At 38.4% G+C, this 19,941-nt stretch overlaps 1 protein-coding gene and 2 long non-coding RNA genes across 4 annotated transcripts in view; 1 reads left to right on the forward strand and 2 right to left on the reverse strand.

The window, feature by feature from the left end:
- The first annotated feature begins 299 nt into the window (after positions 1-299).
- The window catches only part of frzb (frizzled related protein), a 61,172-nt gene continuing 41,530 nt past the window's right edge, over positions 300-19,941 (forward strand). Inside the window, exon 1 of one of the 2 annotated variants that reach the window (XM_030428655.1) lies at positions 300-723. In XM_030428655.1, the coding sequence (XP_030284515.1) occupies positions 519-723 (205 nt within the window). In that variant the 5' untranslated portion in view covers positions 300-518. The remainder of the gene's footprint in view (positions 724-19,941) is intronic. The other variant, XM_030428654.1, reaches the window with a different exon arrangement.
- Positions 2,517-3,226, reverse strand: LOC115588228 (uncharacterized). Its single transcript, XR_003985293.1, has 3 exons — positions 3,159-3,226; positions 2,847-3,014; positions 2,517-2,613 (listed from the first exon to the last, which is right to left on the reverse strand). It is a non-coding gene; the product is annotated as an uncharacterized LOC115588228 (long non-coding RNA).
- Positions 10,529-12,347, reverse strand: LOC115588229 (uncharacterized). Its single transcript, XR_003985294.1, has 2 exons — positions 12,241-12,347; positions 10,529-10,677 (listed from the first exon to the last, which is right to left on the reverse strand). It is a non-coding gene; the product is annotated as an uncharacterized LOC115588229 (long non-coding RNA).

A 19,941-nucleotide genomic window follows, 5' to 3' on the forward strand; every position in this document is an offset into this window, starting at 1 on the left:
CTACTTATAGCCTACTTCAAAAAAATGATGTGAGAACGAATCCGCTGATTTCATGAAATGTAATGACACGCATCAATGAGCTCTTAACGGCTTTACTGGTATTGACTTTTCATCTAAAAGGAATCTAACTTTTAGCATGGAGGATAAGAGAAGAGGCGAAGAGATGAAGGAGGGGAGACAAAAGAAGACAACCGAAGGGAGAGCAAAAAAGAAGAGAAGGAGAAGAGAAAAGAGGTTGGATGAGAAAAGCAGAGGAGGGGACTTGTAGAGATGGAGGGATATAGGAAGAGGAGGAGGTGGAAGCACAATAAGAAAGCAGTTGACCCCTCCCGCTTCCTCAAGCTGCCTGCAGACGGGAGAGCAGCAGCAGCAGCAGGAGGAGGAAACAGAGAAGGAGAAGGAGAGCACAAGCCAGCAGCAAAAGCACGTCATTATTCGGATTTCACTTAATGTGAAAGACCGACACTTCACCAACAGCGCTGCCGTGACTTCAGTGTCCTCTGTCTGAACCGAACAACATGCTGTCCCCGGGACTCTCCGTGTCTCTGCTGGCCATGTCCTGCGCGCTGTGGCCGGCTGCGGTCCGGGCGGCGTCCTGCGAGTCGGTACGAATCCCTCTGTGCCGGTCCATGCCGTGGAACATGACCAAGATGCCGAACCACCTCCACCACAGCACACAGGACAATGCAGTGCTGGCCATCGAGCAGTTCGAAGGACTGCTGGGTGAGTGACTGCCTGTTCGCTAATTAATCCGTCAATTAATGGTTTCATGAACTTTAACGAAGGCCAATTAATTAAAAATGACAACTTGTTCACTGACAACGCTGGATGAAATTCATCTCAAGCAAATTATTGAGGTCGATCTTACCTCAGCATTCTTTTTTCATGTGTCTTCCTGTAAAGTCTGAAGTTTACAGCCTGTTCCATATGTTTGTTAGCTTGTTTGTATTTATCTGTCATCTAGGCAATTTAAAGTGCTTTGCATAACACATAGACAGTGACGGGGAAGCTACTTTGCAGGCATAGCTTGTAAAACTACATGTAGTTCAGCCTGGCAGTAGTTTGAACAAACTACATTTCTTCCCCTGGAGAAATGTCCCAGCTGGCATTTTAACGTCGAGTCACTGTTGAATCAACGTTAGGTGCCAGTGTTGGATAACCGTTGAATTTTGTTTAGATTTTGCAAATCTAATCAATGTTGAAATAGCAACGTCATTCATACGTCACGTTTCTCAACATAGGGGAATTCGCCAACATTGAAACAATATTGATTTTAGCTTAGGGTTAGGGTTAGGGTCCTGCTTTTCAACATAGTTTGACACACTATATATTTTTGTTACACTGTTTTCACTAAAGTATTGATGTGTTCAACAGTTGCTCCAGTAACACCAAACACCTTAAAATAGATACATTAACACTAAGTACACAACCACACCATTTTATGTTAACCAAACTCAATGTTTATTAGTTTGTGTTGTCATTGTTTTAAGTACACATTAGTCACATATGTTGAGTTTGTTTACTTAACAACATGTGATTCAAAACTTTTGAGGCAATGGATTGCCTCAACTACACTGAATTTAACAAACTTAATATATCTAAAAGTCATGAACATCTGCTACTGAACAGTATTTTCTTGCCCACTCCCATTTAGCACACTTCAATGTTAAAATTAAACAGACAAATAAATAATAAACATTTATAAATTAAAATAAATAAAACAAGAAATAGATTGTAGAGATGCAAGAAGTAGATTAACTGATTATTTGCAAACTTTTTAAGAAGAAAAACTCAAAATTCTCTGATTCTAGCCTTCCAAATGTGTTCTTGGTCACTTAAGGCCCTAGGAAATAGATATTTTTCACAAATTTCTGATATTGACCAAACAACTAATCAGATAGTCAGTAAAATAATACACAAATGAAATAGCTTTTGTTATCAGCTATAAAAGTGCCTTTGGCTTCCTGGCTAATTCCTTTCAGTTACGACAGAGATTCTCAGAGGGTGGTAGTGAATTGGATTGTGTCATCGTCACTGATGACAGTAAGGAGGGCCACTGCAACACCATCAAGCACTGGCTCATCACTTGTCCTGAATGAATATAAAAGAGATACTAATCACAAACTAACAAATGGAACAGAACAGATGACATTTCATTTATCTTTCTTTAACCAAGTCCCATTGAAATCCAATACCTCTTTTACAAGGGAGACCTGGGTCTCATTGTAAGAGGTGAAAAACACAAGATCCATGATTCAAATCCTCACAAATTACCAGAGAATCTCAGTGGTGTGAGTGACTGAAACCAAACTAAAAGACATTTACAGGAAAATGTTCTACTGAACATCTTATCACTCTGAACATAACGCCAATACAGTTCCTTTGTAGGGAAGAGAAAGAAAACAGACCATATACGAAAACTGTATTGGTAGACTACACAAAGGTAAGTCCTAAAACATGTTATTTTGATGAACTGTTTACATAATAGACAGTAGTCAGTAACTTTAGGAGACTCACTGTGCAGGTTCTGAAAAATCCAGAAACATCCTCGAAGAGATACACAGGAAGGGCGTGGAGGACAGTAGAGCGCTTGGTGTGGATGTCATGGATTTCCTATTCAGATAAAAACAGAATTGTATACACGGAAGAATTTACTGAACAAAGCTGATTTTAAACAGTCCAATCAGAACATATGTCCACAACTACCCTGTTCACATATTTAATGCAATCAGACAAATGGCAAACACAAAGTGGACTAATTGCAAAATTCACAAAGCTCATTTGAATCATGAACCTGTTCAATGTTGTGATGGTTCAACCTATGAAATGTGTAATAATCTATTTACCTGTTCATTGTGGATTTTTAAAATTTCAGCCAGAGAATCTGCTGTCTTCCCAGTTTTTGATGCCTTCTGTCTGAATAAGGTCATCAGTCGAGGAAGATGGTGGTCATGCTCAGCATAGAATGTGTTGGGCAGGTTCTGATTCGTAATCTGCTGGAACTCTGCATACAACTACATTGAAATAACAGCAGGAGAATACAGCAACAACACTTAAAAAAACTGTTCAATTTGAAGAATCTAGCACACATTCATGAAGCGGCCAGATGAGTAAGAATCACAATTTTCACTTTAAAAGAGAGAGCTGATCCATATTACCTAAGATTCTATTTTGAGAGCAGGCCAGAGGTCCATGAGCTCGTTCACTGCTGGGCAGGACATCACTATGGTCTATCGGCGTGGGAAAATGTGGTCTCCATCATCTTTCCAATGAAGGGGAAATGTACAAATGCAATCAGTATAGCTAGAGACATATACGAGGGCTGATTCTGGAATAGTGGCTGTGCTGCAGCCTGTGGTGTCTAAATAACTGTATTCTGGAGGTGAAAGAAGCTGCGCACAACTTACACGTCCAGATCACTTTGGAAACAGCAACCTAAAAGGCAAAGAAAAAGATGACAAAGTTAAGATCACCATCTAAAACTTTTAAAACAGAATTGCTTATACTTCCTACTTAATATAACAACAAGTTAATTACTATTAGCTTACCAAAATATTATCACGGGCTACAGCTAACACTGCTTTAAAATGACAATGTGTTTTCTTATTAGTTTTTAACAGGTTTTTAAGACAAATCTTGAATTAAATTTTGGACTCTTTAGATCTTTCTTTTTTGCAAGCAAATACAAAGTTAAGTAAAATATTATCTGTGCAGTGCACAAGGTTAAATATCAATTAGGAAGATGGTATGAACAGAACACATTCATGGCTTGTTGAATTGAATACGGCAAAAAGTTTTACTTTGATCAGACTGGCAAGTAGAATAAACGATGATATGTGTTTGTGGGAGTTTGTATGATTTAGGGCAGCGGCCCCCGGGCCTCCTGTTTGTGGCCCCCGAACTATTATTCCTTCACCATGTGTTTTGGTTGGGTCAGCACATGTACACCGAGACTTGTCTCCATGCCAATGATACACAGACAGCTGGGTCACTCACTGCTGCGAGCGCAATCTTTAACTTTCACTTTCGTTTTCGGAGTAGTTCGCGTATTCACATTTTGCCGGTGGTAAGAGATTGAAAATGGCGTGTTTACAAGTAAACTGCTATAATAAAGTGGACAGTGGAAATCGGCGACTCAGAGAAATAGCAACTTTAAATGTGCATTCATTCTCCTTCCAACTAGGACAAACCCCACGCACGTATCTGACAGTGCTGCGCTAACAAATACTTGGCCTTACGTAGTTTAACAAATTCTAGCTAGTCCCATCATGCATTTTCAAATGCTCAAAGTGTATAACGGACGGGGAGTTTCTCCAAACAAACAAAGCAAACACCCTTTCACTCACGGTGCCAAAATGTTTATCATCCTTGTTAAAACTCAACACCATTTAATCACAGAACAAATGACGTGAATTAACCCACAACCATCTTACATATCATCTTATTCACAAACACATTCACAAACCATAATTACACCAACACCAACAGAATACCCAAGATTCATTGCGCCACAGTCCACAAGGGGCGTTACAATATGCCAGGAGAAGCTGTGATGAAGATTTCCAATTTGAAACGGCATTATGAGATGAAGCATAGGAATTTTGAAGAGACATTTCCTCAAAATTCAGAGATAAGCACAACACAAGTAAATGCACTGAAATCATCATATGAAGCTGCAAGCAGGATTCTTGTCACATCTATGTCACAATGAAATAAAATAATGCATGACTGAAGTGATGGACACAATGTTTGAAGGCAAACAAAAAGAGGAACTATATATTTTAATTTATGTTAAAATGGAAATTACATTTTATTTTAGTTCGTATTTTGTTTTTGAGAATGAAAAGGACATTTTGTTTTGAATATTACAGTATTATTGCATGTGGCCTGACCGACCTCAATACATGGACCTTTGAGTCATTGAAAAAAATCTTAAGATTTGTATTTGAGTACCCCTGATTTAGGGTTAACTTACCACACTAAAACATTGTCTGAGAAAAAAAAAGGAAGGGGGGAGTGGCTAGGGGTGGGAATCGAGAACCGGTTCCGACCCAGAACCGGTTCCGACTGACCAATTCCATCGGAATTGTAGCCTCTGGCGTTATCAATTCTTCTTAACGATTCACTCATTTCCCTGCCTGCACGAGGAAATTTTGCGTCGCGGTACATTTGCATCACACTCCCTGACGACTCAGACCTTAAACAGCGAGGCAGCATCATGGAGAAGAAGAAGCGATCTATTCTGCTGTGTGTAATCAGTGCAATCAACCTGGATGCGAGAGGACGCTACTAAAAAAATCGCCGCTTCTCAATTCGTAGCAAAACTGCTTTTTTTTTGAGAGATGGAAAGCCAAGCTGTCCCTACAAGCTCTGGGACTGTGCTACTAACTTTGAAGGCTGCACACCTGAACAATTGTCACCATGGACTCACCTTTCTCCCCTGATCAGCTGTTAGCCCCGCCATCAGCTGTTAGCCTCGTCGATCAGCTGTTAGCCTAGCAACGCTAACTTTCAAACCGATGTACTCAATACTCTGTAGGCTGTCCATCGTTGCTCCGTTTGTCCTCCCTCCACCACTACCTCGGGGTTATTCACCTGGCTCCTTTTTCACTCTCCTCTGCTGCTGTGCTCCCCCCCGGCAGCTGCGATGTTGGACGGGACCTCCAGACTCAAATCTGTTTATAAGGACGGTGCTATTCCCTCCGTGCGGACTGACAGGCGCTCAATTTGTTCTTTGTTTTGTTTGTTTCACTTTGTTAAGTGTCCCTGGGTACCCTAAAAGGCGCTATATAAATTAAATATATTATTAATAATGCTGTAATATCGTGTTAGGGCGCCTGCGTTGCTGCTGGTCAAACAAGCTCCACTGGGACCTCCATTGACAACGCTGACATTAAATATCCTGCATTAGCGCACTGTGGCCTTGCAACTGCAAGCAGCATGCACAGTTTTTTGTTGTATGTTTGAGTTGAATGAGTTCATGTTCACAGTCTTGTGCAGACATTATTTGGGGAAAAAATAAAATGGTTGCTTTTGGTGCAGAAGACTGTGTAGAACTCCTTTTTGCCGCTCAATGACCTACTCAGGAATCGATATGAGAATTGATAAGGAATTTAATTGATAGGCAGAATCGACAATGGCATTGATATTGATAAAAACTTATCAATTCCCACCACTCCGAGTGGTGGTCGATAGAAGAATTCATTCATTGGATTAATGTTACCTGGTACTATCTTTATCATATCTCCAGTTATCTTCCTTAACTCAGTCTTGACTATTTGAAACTGGAACAGAGAGATGCAATGATGGGAAATACATTCATCACATCTCAAAATATACTGTTTGTGAGCTTGGCTCCTCTGAGAGATCAGGTTGCAACCTAGGTTAGCTAATGGTAGCTCGCTAGTTCTAGCAGCTAACCATTACATTCATTGTAATTGGTTCGCTAGTTAGCACCACGGTGGCTAGCGGTGTTTTGCCTCTGCTGTAAAAATACTTTATTACAATCCATGGCATTAAATAAGTAAAAGTGAATAAATATTGACATTCAAAACTTATAGTAAGTCCTGACTGCTGCCGTGTAGGTCAAACTTTCTGCCTTCCGTTGCTTCCGGCCGCCAACCGCCTCTGCAACGTTCAAACTTTACTTCTTCTATGTTTTTTCAAAGAGCGGTAAGGAATCAGTGTAGTATGCTCATTAGCACCACCTTCTGCTTCGAAGGGTGAATCAGAAATTAACTCAGAATAAAAAATTATCCCTGCAGCTGCTCAACACTTAAAGGCGCCATATGTAAGAATGTGGCCAAAAACGGTTACTACACTCAAATTCAAAATACTGCGGCGAGTCGTATCCACCTCCCCCTCCACCCCCCTCCTCTCCAGACTCGAGGTTGCCAGAGCGGACACACAATTCTGTTCTCTCAGTAAAGATAAAGATGTATTATTATTTATGGTAACATTAGCTTCATTTTTGCCTCCCCTTTTATAACGTTATATAGTTTATGAGTGAGGGAAGGATGGAGCGTGAGATTGACAGGCGGATTGGTGCAGCGGCCGCAGTAATGCGGTCGTTGTATCGGTCTGTCGTGGTGAAGAGAGAGCTGAGCCGAAAGGCGAAGCTCTCGATTTACTGGTCAATCTGCGTTCCGACCCTCACCTATGGTTGTGAACTTTGGGTCGTGACCGAAAGAATAAGATCCCGGATACAAGCGGCCGAAATGAGTTTCCTCCGCAGGGTGCCGGGGCGCTCCCTTAGAGATAGGGTGAGGAGCTCTGTCACCCGGGAGGAGCTCGGAGTAGAGCCGCTGCTCCTCCACATCGAGAGGAGCCAGCTGAGGTGGCTCGGGCATCTGTTCCTGGCATGCCCCACCGGGAGGAGACCCAGAGGAAGACCCAGGACACGCTGGAGTGACTATGTCACTTGGCTGGCCTGGGAACGCCTTGGGATCCTCCCGGAGGAGCTAGAGGAAGTGTCCGGGGAGAGGGAAGTCTGGGCGTCCCTGCTCAGACAGCTGCCCCATGGATGGATGGATAGTTCTGCAATTCTGCATCCTTTTCAGATTCCTCTCAGCTTTCAACTGTCTCCACCATTCAAATGCATCTCCTATATAGACCCTCGCTTTGCTTTGAATTTTATCTTGGTGTTTTTGTGATTCATAACGAGGTCTTTTAGATTTCATCGCCTCCGCCATTGTAGCTCAGTTGTAACTGGCAACCTGTGGTTGCTCGGCAGCTGAGACTCTACTGACTGCAATGATTCGTAGACAGCGGTGGGTGGCACCACATGCCAAAACATGATTTCAAAACATCAACATGATTTGCGGTCTGCAAATTTTTTTTTAATGCGAATATTTTGGCTGTTGTTGTTGGTGAGTTCAGTATGTTATATGAACATTATTCCTGAGTCTCTGTGACATATCAGGATGATTTTACGGCTAGTTGCTTTAGACATATTGTACCTTTAAGTAAAATTAAAAAACATATAGGCTACATTAAACTGATGCCAATAAAAATACCAAAAGTTAAATCAAATAAATACATTTTGTCTTCCACTAATGTCAAATGCATTTCAGACCATTTGCCCCAATCAAATTGTTACTGTTTTAAAAGGCTACGATTGCAATTTATTTGTTATGATCGATTTTATTGTATTTTAGTATGTGCTATATAAATAAAAAGTTTATTTTTAAATAATCTCTATTTAAAACAATAGAAATAACAGGACTGTATCATTCTTAGCATTTAATTACTAAATTCTATTGAGTTGTACTTAAGTGATGTTTTTAGGTACTAAATCTCACTATCTAATCTAGAGTTGTAGTTGTTACCGCCAAATTCAACCACAGTCCGAACCGGTCCAGGTCAAAATCTGCTTAGCCTGAAGATGACATCACAGACCCACTTCGCGCATGCGCAAGCGGGTGTTGTCTGGAACCGTCAGAGCCAACGGAATCCAGTTCTAGTTCTCTCAAAGCACGCCGGGAGATGTAGAAAGCGCTTTTATCACGACTCAGCAAACGTTTAATTCATCACTGTATCATTATTCATGTATCAACACTTTTTTAACAGTTAATTTATCAGCATTGTTTGGATGTTGGAACAACGTTATTTTTCTACTGATATATTTCAACAAAATGTTTAGAAGTCATGGTTATAAAAATAATGTTGATATGACATACAACACAAAAACTGTTGATATTTCAATGTTGAATCCATAGTGAGTTAACAACACCACTTCAACTATTTGGTGTTCAACGTTTTGACGTTGAATTAATGTTTTTTCATAAACTGACATTATTTCAACAACATTTAAACGTTTAATGTCAGTAGAATGCCAGCTGGGGTACTTTATAAAACTACTGCTCTAGCTTTAGCAACTACTTATTACTTAATACTCATTTAACTCAGCGTTAAAATATAATAGCCTACAAAAAAATCACATGCCAGCAGAAATTTGCCTCTCAACTCAAGTTTTATTTCTTAAAGAACAAAAGCTGACATTTTTGGTCAACATTTTTGAACTTCAGAGGCACTAACACTTAGGCACTTGAACTAGATGTCAGGGCAGAATTGCTTGTTGACACGACACATGAGCAGTCTCTTAAAGACGCCCACATGCTGAATGGGCTAGGACACCAGTGTTGAACTTCACTAACACTTTGGACATTTTGGGTAAAGATTTGAAAGCATTTTGTGGGGACTCATCTGGTGACTTCACAAAGGCTTCCACCTCATCCACTTTGTCATCAAAGAAAAACGAAATAAAATGTATAATATTATACAAATTGTAGTTTGTAAATTGAGTAGTTAAACTACAAAAAATGACCCAAAAAGTATTTGAAATAGTTGACGCAGCACAAAATATGAATGTAGTTACAGTTACAGCAAATTGTAGTTAAGCTATGTAGTTCAACTACATGTAGTTTAAGTCTCCTTAACACTGGACATAGACAGGCAATAAGAAAATAAACACAAGGCACATTTAAGTCATTTATGTCAATTGATTGACATAAAATGTATTAGTTGCTAAATGAAAAAGTTGTTTTAATCATTTCCAAAGCAAAAATGTCTTAAAATAACTAATTTAATTATTGTAATTGCCTCCTGTGCCACTGTCACTAATAGGCATCATTTGAAGCTTCAGATCTGCAAAATGAATATGCAATCCAATTTTTATTCCAATCTATTTATCAATTAGTTTATCAACAGAAAAGAAAACTGCAACTATTATACTATACTACTATATGATTTTTTTCTCTCTTGTTTTATGTCATGGGTTTTTCCACACTCTGTGTAGCAGTGATGTAGAGTTGAACTTTAGTACCATGCTACATCACAGGTGGGTGTGGTCATATCAACAACAAGACTACACCTAAAATGGTGTGGCTTTGTCAGTTGTGGTTTTAACCATACTAAGCTGTGATGTCATATTGTACTATAGTGCAATAATACATCTCTGCCCAACAGAGTTTGGAAAGTGTCACCATGAGCTGATAGCCCAAACAGGATCGTGAGACTGGTTGCGGTTACCCTTTAAATATGAATGTTCAAAATGTTCATGTTTAAAAGTGACATTTCAATGCTGCAAGCACCACAAATGAGGTTCCCTTTACCTCCATTTTATCAGAGTTGAGGCAGAATTCTTAAAGATATCTCAAAACCTGGACAAGTACAAAAACGAATGATAATGATTTATATTAAGCTTCTTAAGTGTGACATAATGGGTAATAAGGCCCTTATAGGTATAAGTTTCTTATTAACATTACTGTGTTTTAGAATAAATTAACTCTAACAGGTATTTTAAAAATACAAATCTTGTGTTAAAACTCTTAACACAGTAGTTGTGTTAAAGTAACACAACTACTGTGTGAAGAGTTTTAACACAGTAGTTGTGTTGGCTTTTTAAACACAGTAATTGTGTTAAATATAACACAAAATGTGTAGTCCTTATATAGACACATTCATGTGTTAAAAAATGTGTTATTTCTATTACTAAAGATATGAATTTAAATAAGCAGACACCCAGCTGTAGAAAAAAAGTTTAAAATTTATTGTTCACATTTCATTTGAACAAAAGATTAAAATCAACATTTCACATTCAACTTTTTAAACTTTCTTGAATATCTCTCTGCCATCTAGGAAGACTGTCACAAGGATTTTCTTCTTAGCCTCCATTTGCTGAGAAAGAGAAAAATATAGGTTTCAGTGGTCATCCACTTTGGTAAAATAACAAAACCACATCCGCAAACATCCATCTCAATATTGTATACTACTAAAACTGATAGTATTTGCTGTGGGGCTACACTGTGCTGCCCAACTAAGTCAGCGTCCATGTAGAGAAGTAGAACAGATTACGAACAAGCTCAGGTGGAGAAAAATTGCTCTCTTATTGAGTCAAAAAGATGTATGATTAAATGCTGTTTCAGCAATGTTTTCAACAACTTATAACTTACAAAATTTTAACATCCATATACTGTTGTGGAAAGTAACTTTAGTAGTACATTTACTCAAGTATTGTACTTAAAATACAACACATTAAGAGATTTGGCTCTGATGCAGCTACCTCTCTCTCTCTGTATAGTCTAACACAATGTTCCTCCCACAGCACTAATTGATTACATGTCACGTTTAACATCTTCTCAGTAGTGCTCCTCATTAGGACACAAACTTACAGCAACCATAAGCACACACAACAACCACATACAGTCTACCATGATGACAACAATGCCACAGTCATGAACACCACGTCTCATGTACTTTCTTTCCCCGATGTGTTTGCCATAAGAGCTGCTCCCCGCAGCAACTGCAACTTACAGTGATTATAGCCAAGGCAAGCGTTTTGATAGCACTTTAACGGTAACTTGTTCATAATTCAAAAACGGTCGTGGTTTGAGTTTCAAACCTGCGTTAAAACACACCAGTGTGGAGCCCCCCCCCGACACCGGGGAAAAGATAACGAGCGACAATCAAAAAGCACCGTAAGAAACACATTGACCTGTGCTTGCAAGCTCAATGGAGTGATACTATTGAAACAACACATCATCAGCAGGGTAAAACTAACCTGTCTCATGACTGTCTAACCCCATCGAAAGCTGGTGGTTTCCAGCACAGACACACGATTGCCCGTTTTTTGTTTGTTTTTTTCAGTCTGACCTTACAGTTAACACACAGCAACCATGGCTGTGTCAGTGTAACGTACAAACACCAAGGGCAAACGGCTATAGTCCCAAATGTTGGTAGTTATTTGGTCATGTTATAAGAAAAATGTCCGTTAAAAATGCAATGTGGCTGACGGTATGAGCTTAGCCGCGCAAAGGTCTCTCCCTTTCAAACCCAAACTCCGCGGTTCACCTGCTATAAAATGCCGGTGTTAATGTTAATGAATTGCTGTTGTGTTGACTTCAAACCTAGTTAGCTAACCTTATTTGTTCACCTTTCATGGCGATTTCACCGAAATAAGCGACTGGTTACTATACTGTCCTAGCTGAATTTTTTGTTGTGTAATTTCGTTAGGTAGACATAAATAAACAAGAAATAAACTTCAAAATCATAATGGAAGTTAGCTAACCATTGGTTAACGTTAGCCAGGCAGCTAGGCAGCCCTGCTGAATAAAAAGCGATGTTCATCATGAATTTTCTTAGAAATACAATTTAGTTGACGGATTATATACATGCCGAATTTACCCTAACGCTTTACAGTCTTGTGAGATACATTTATATAAACTAGAAATGGATACTTACTGAATGGTCAGGGAGCACACCGAGCACACTGGTGATGCAGTGTCCATCCTGCTTTCCTTTGTCTTTGTCTCTGTAGCGCGAACAGTGAACATGAAGAAAGGGCGCCCCCTCCCGCCACGTAAAATAACACAAATTGTGTTAAATTGTCAAACACATGAAGTGTGTTAAGCTTTTTAAGCTTATTTACACATCTTGTGTTGAAATCCACACAAAATGTGTTATGCGTGTAACAACACATTTGTTGTGTCACTTTTTAACACATCCTTTCTAAGAGTGTAGTATGCTAAGTAACATGAGCATGCTACTAGATTTAGGATTTTCCCTGTAGACCCCTCACATTACAAGATAATCTGGATCAAACAGTGGGACCGACCAAGATTTCTCCTTCATCCATTTATCTATACGAAACCCATAAGGCTTTTATTACTGTTCTTAAGCAGTCTTTGGACATATAATAACTTTCTTATAACTGCTTATTTGTCTTATAAAGTAATCTTATATGTATGTGGTGCTATTAAATCAACTCACATAGCCTAATTGATACATAATAATGTTAATACATGTCTTTTGACGACTGAGAAGGACCTTATTACTTATTCAGCACCACTTATTTTAAATTCCTTACAATAAAGTGGTACCGTTCTTCTCTTCTTGTTTATTATCTACACGAAGAATCAAACTGTTTGTTAATGGAGCAGAGCTTGATCTGGACTGATTTAAGACAGAGTGGCAGGAAACCATAAACCATTCGTTTACTTAGAGATCATGGAAACATTTTTTGTGGAAACCATCATTCTGATTAAGCTCACTTTGAAAAGGAAGAAATTGGCTACTGCAACAGCAGTCAGTAACAAAGCAGCAACATTTTGAAGAGCTGGTCAGAGTTACAGCCCACTATTGGTTTCTGGTTGGACTATAGCCCTGATCCAAGAAGGTCTACATACCACTGCCCTGGGTGGGAACTGGAGGAAGCCGAACATTAAAGCCACACCAGCATTCATAACTTTTATTTTGAAATAGTCTTTGAGCACTAACTCAAAAAAACATAAATGTGAATGTTGTTCACACTTAGTATTGTCACAGACTTATTTACCTTAAAGGAGTCATCACCCGGAAATCGCAATTTCTCTCGTTAAATCATGCATATTGGTGTTGGACCTCTGTTGAAACTTGCCTGAAAAGCTGGAGTTTGAAAGTGGCTTATTTTTTTCGCTTTGGCTCTTTTTCTGAACAGGAATAGCGCACAGTAGTGCGCGTTCCTAAAGCACGAGATTTTGACTCTGCTCCTGTGGTGACGTTACCACAGGAGGCTACTTGCATATGCATCGGCTCACAGCCGTCCTCAGCCAGAGTGAGCACGCCGAATCTGCTTATTTCTCTGTCATTTTCACGCCATACATCGTCACCGCCAGCATTAAAACTCAGGTCTTACATGTAAAACACGAGTGTGAAAAGTAAGACGGAAAAAAAAAGAATTTACCATTCAGAGACGTCCTGCTGTAAACGTGTCTCTTCCACCGTCTCTGCCTCTTCACTCTCCCGTTCGGTTTCCGACTCCGGCTCGTACATAAATGCCTGAATTCCGTAAGGTTCGTCATTTAGTGTGTGCGCCATGACAGCGGGCTGTTTATGTTTTGGAGTCTGTGTGTGCATGCAGGCTCGCCCCCCTCTGTCCTTCCTGCGGCCAATCAACGCGCGCCTCATTACATATTAATACAATGCACATCCGGACCGGTCAAAACCTTGCGCATAATCTCGCGTGAGAAAGTCGCGGTATGAAAAAGTGTCAGAACAAGCTCTATGTTTGATTTTTTTTTTTTTTTCTAATAAGTTTTAAGAATTGATTCAAAAGCGATCCAAGAGGGACTGGATATGTAAAAAAACCAGATGATGACTCCTTTAAGTGAACCTCACTAGCCAGCTGACTGTCGAGTACTGTGAATTGAGATCTTGGTATTTCCCAGGAATTGTTGCCAAAATCTGTATAATTTCACCAGATCAATGGTCAAAATTTTGGTTCTTTATAATGCCAAGACAATACTATTGGGTTAGGTACCAAGACTGCAATATGTTACAATATAGCCTATATCTGTTAGGGCTGTAACTAACCATTGTGTTCATTTAAGATCAATCTGCTGATTATCAACTTGATTTATCGTTAACCCTTTAAAATCTAAAAAAGAGAAAGAGTGGCCATCGCAATCTCCTAATGCCAAAGGTGATATTATCAAGGGCCCCAATTACTAGACAGACAGACAGACAGACAGACAGATAGATAGACAGAATCCATACCGGAAGTCTCAAGCGGAAGTTAGTTAACCGTCAAGCTAAAACCAAAATAATAGCATTAACAACACGTACGTTTACACCATAGACTGTATGGTTTACACATAACATAATTCTATGCATTGTGTGCAGTTACATGTTTATCGTAACGGTATAATTGATTAGTTAATTGTCTCGCCACGACTTTACTCACAAGTTAGTTAGAAGCCTATTATAATCACTAAGTTATAATGTTAACATTTCATGGATTTAGCTTCAATATCAACGTTATGAATACAAATGTGAATATCATGTTTGTGTGGTGATGGTAGGGGGCTTCACTCACACACACAAAGACAATAGGACTGAAGAATAACTAAATAAATAAACTGAATTCTCAAATTAGAGAATTAATAAAACGGTCACAACAAATGTCATACTATCTCATTAGTATATGATAAATATGATTTTTTTAAATTCATTAATTGAGGTTTCATCAATGTACAATTAATATTGATTGTAAATATTAATATTACGGTTATTTAACATGAATACAATGTTTGTGTGTGTGTAAGGAGTGTAAGGACTGTATTGCCCAGATATTATACAGGATCTTGTTTGCAGGAAGCTGGCATGCTCTTCCTTACTTTCCTGTATATGGCCGAGCCTGCCCACCAGAGGATGCCTTCATTAAACACAGTACAGACTATCCACACATTGTTTGCTCAAAAGCATAGTAGAGAAGTTTAGCTAAAAGACATCAGTCCTGCTGGTCTTCTCCTCACCTACCAGGGATCTTCAGCGATGAGAGGGGCATCATAAGCAACACAGTGGCCCCAGACAAGTGTGATGCAACAGAACGAGGAGTTCCTGGGTCTGGAGATGTGTTCATTTTCATGTATAACTATGAAATGACTGTAATAATTACACTTTCCTATTGTCAGATTGTCAGTATTCTATTAATTCAATTTTATTTCTGGAATACAGTTAAACACAACATTACACTATCATGCTGGCAACATTAATAACTTGACTTGGACTTTTTTGTGACAAACGTTTTATTGTGTTCCATTGCCAAATATTCCAAAGTAGAAAAACAAACCTCTCACATCTCTTCACATGTTGCTGTCCCCATGTGTTACGCTGCATATGCACAAGAACACTCAATCCTCTGGAAGTTTTTCTGACGGCATAGAGGCCGTTACTTTGGTCAGCGGATGTACTTTGTAAGTGAGATTGTGATGTTGTGTCTTTTATTTGGCCATGTTTTGTTTGGATATGTAAAAACAAATTCCTCTTGTACAAAACCACTGGGCAGTGCGGACACCTCACATGGGTTGGTGGCACATCCCCATTTACTTCTTCCTTTGGAGCAATGGGATCCTCTGAGGTTGGACCTGGGGCTGACTGAGATAGATCTGGGGTCTTCGGGGATGCTGTTTGTGTGTAGGAATGGTCAATTTTGATGACTGACATAGAAGGTGGGAGTGTGTATGAATGTTCCACACTCATTGATGATAAAACAGTAGGGTGGGTCTCTGGTGAGGGCAGTTGAGAAGGTGGAGCCGAGGTGAGTTGGGCATATCACATTTATTTTTGCACTGTATGAGATGGGGCATAATGGTTTCTTTCTGGATTATTGTAGTTCCACAACATGGACAGTGAATTTGGCCTCCATCTCTGCAGGGCAGATTGCATCTGCAGATTTTCTAAAAAGGGAGAGTAATTTGTCTTAAAAATCATACAGTACCTGAGAGACAAATATTTACTTAACATCCTATACTTTATATACATATGTATTTTTCCTTACTTTAAACAGGTATACTTCAAAAAGTGAAACACTCCACTGACAGCTACAAGTAGGGATCTCTTGAAAGTAACTTGTTTTCTGTGCTAAACCTTATCCACAGACCACAAAGGAGTGCAACCCAGCAACCCAACACTGGTTACAATATGATCTTAGACATGCAAAAACACAAGTATCATTCAAAATTACATGTAATGGCATATGATCTCAAAAAGATACTTGATGAACATACCCTTGAAATGCACTGCATTTGCCGCATGATTTAGCAAGTGTCTCCGGATGACACTTTCACTTCTGGTTGTAAATTTGGGGCAGACAGGACAAGCAAACACAGATGATGACACGGTCGTGCACTTCAGCTTGTCACCTTCATCAATTATAGAAGGGTGCATCTGGGAAAAAAGGATATATATTTATATATATATATATATATACATATATATTTACATATATATATATATGTATATATATATGGCCCTATAAAATCCATTTTATTTTTCCCAAATTGATTTTTTTCCATTAAAATTTTTGGGAATCCCGTTTTTTTGTTTTTTTTTTACCTTTTACTCTTATTGTACTTCCACTGTTATCAATGTTAATGACTAAAATGTACACAAATTAAGTAGAAATTACCTTAAATTTATTGAGGTGACAAACACATTTCCTCAATACTGTACCATACAACACATTAAAGTGCATCAAAAACATCTTGACTTCATCATGTCTTCATACAGTAGTATATTTTGTGTTTTTATGGGTTTCATTGAATAAAAAGATGGTCAGCTCTCAGGCAGATCCAGTAAATGTTTGCATACCAGAAATTGTTCTGTTCTTGTTCTGTTCGTAAATATTGAAAATATTAGCAAAGATTACCAACAAAATGAGAAATTACACTGACGTTATGTCAAGTTAGCATACTAACCAGCTAGCAGTGAAAACACCAACCCTCCCCCTGTCCTCTGAGCTCCCAGCCCAGGCAGAGTCAGCTAAGAGGGCTGTGGCTAACAGGGCAACTAGCTAACAACAGCTACTGTTAGCAGCAGTAAAAGTCACTCTTCAGACATGTGGCTAACTCTCACGCATTACACCTTTAATTATGATTTATCAGGGCTGCTTCTTTGCAAAACAACAGTTCATCTGACACATACAAGTTGTTCGGGAACTGCTTGGTGCTCTAGTGTGCAAATATGTTTTGGTACTCTTGTACTCTTGTCTTTGGCTAAGCTAACGTTAGCCCGGACCATCGAGTCAAGCGGATAAACAGCGTTCACGATACATGACACTCTAATTCTTTGATGCATCGCGTTTGTAATAGCACTAATATTAAATCTTAGAGACCATACCACACTTGTTGGATGATAATTAAAAGACTAGTTCTCTTACTGTTCCCTCGCTCTCTGTTCATAATCCACTAGATGGTATGGACGCTGAATAAGCAATACATTACACGAAGTACAAACTTCTGGTTGGGACTTCCAGTATGGATTGGATATATGGTGGCGCCCTTGTCGGCCATCTTGACTGCAGATGGGTGCCTCTCCACTCTTGAGAGCCTGGAACCATCAAATAGTTGGCATTTTTGCAAATAATTGCTGAAATAATTAATAATTTGTGAAATAGTTGATGTTTAATTTTCTTAGTTTTTTTATCAGTCAATTGACCTAACAATTAATGGACCAGTTGTTGTAGCTCTAATCTGTAACCTTTGCCGTTTTGAATATCATATTCAAATTGGTTTATACAACTTAAATTGTATTCTGCGACAGTTTTACAGTGAGGCAAGGCAAGTTTACTTATATGGCAGAGCACCATCCAGACACAAGGCAATTCAAAGTGCTTGAAAATTCATTTTAAAGGCAAAACGCAAAATAAAAAAAGGACAGATTAAAAAGAAGTTAAACAGATAAATCAAATTATTTGAAAGCCACAGTATACAGTATTTTTTTAAGCCCTGATTAAAATGAGCAGACATTTGAGCTAACCTCAGCTATTCTGTCGTGTTGTAATTATATACAGGTAAAATATACAGATCAACAAAAATAACCGAGTGCAAACAGTAAACATAAATGTTTCAGACTATGCCATTCAAGCTACGAGCCAACTGCATAGTGGCATTCACAAGGAGAGCATCAAGTGTCAAAGATTACTCCATATCACAAAGAAATAAGCAAACTGTACTCAATGGTTACATTTTTTAGTTATTCACAGTTCTATTTTTAAAATCAAACTTAATTTATGCAGAGGAATAGAATAGAATAGAATAGAATAGAATAGAATAGTCTTTATTGTCATTGTACAGGAGAGTACAATGAAATTGAGGGTGCTCATGCAGCAACAACTAAAAAAGCAACACATAGAACAAATAGTAATATAAATAAATTATACACTGTAAATAATTTTCCTGTAAAATAACAGTAAAGAGCTGGCAGCAAAGACGCCAGCAATATACTGTAATTTTACGGTATCCATACTGTAAAATGACTTTACAGTAGTAGTCTGTAATCGGTCCAGTATATTACTGTATTTACACTGTTAAATGATTTCACAGTCTAAAACAGTAAAAAAAATAAATGCAGCATATTTCTGTGATTATTTGGAAATTACAATAATATTCTGTTAGGTTGTTACTTTAACTTCTCACAGTTTACTGTAGACAGGCACAGTAGATAATACAATAACTACATTTAGCAGTTTCCTAAAATATAAAACAACTTCATTATGCTCAGGGCTATAGACAATTGCTTAAGATATGAATTATTGTGAATATTATGCAAAATAGGCAATAAAAACTTAGAGGGAATTAAAATCAAATACCTTTATTTCAAAGAGCAATGTCAATGTCAACATGAATACTGCAACTTTCAAAAGATGGAAAAAAAAGAAAATAAACCCTGTTGGACGATGCTGAGAAGAGATTTCTAGTAGCAGACAGAAACAGCCTAGTAATGTTTGCTTTAGACAATGGCAATAAACTTAAATTCTTAAATTGCTCGTCAGAGACTGCCTCTAACCCTTACCAAATTTGAAGGGCATAACCTATAGTTGACTTTTTTTTTATTTAAGACATATGTTTGAACACAATGGATCCAAGAAAAGGACCAAGGCAACAAATACACATCATTAGCAATATTTGGAAAACTACACTATTAAGATTTTTTAAGGAACATTAACACCTTTTTGATAACATGAGTAAGAACATTCAGCAAACACGCATCTTTGGCACATTTTGGAGAAAAAAAAATGCCCACAGGCTCGTGTTTTTCCTCTTAAAATAGTCCTGTGAGTTAGATTAAAATGTCCTTAAAAGTCAATTTAAAAGATTTATATTACGTAATCTGCATTGTATTCTCGGCAGTTTGTGAAAATATAGTTTCATATAATAACATGTTGAACATATGCAGAATTGGCAACATTTGAAAAACAAACTTAAGAACATTTTGAAAATGTGCATTAAGGCCATTTTGAAACTATTATAGTACAGTAGAACATTTTGACAATATCCATCAATAATATGCATCAATAAAAACATTTAGGGATGAAACTGTAAGGTAGGCACCCCTGCCACTGCGAGCTAGACTTGCAGGTTACCTTTTAAAATTGTCCTGTGAAGTAGGCTTGTGTTTTTATGT

Source organism: Sparus aurata, chromosome 9, assembly GCF_900880675.1.
Source record: "Sparus aurata chromosome 9, fSpaAur1.1, whole genome shotgun sequence".
Classification (NCBI taxonomy): Eukaryota; Metazoa; Chordata; class Actinopteri; order Spariformes; family Sparidae; genus Sparus; species Sparus aurata.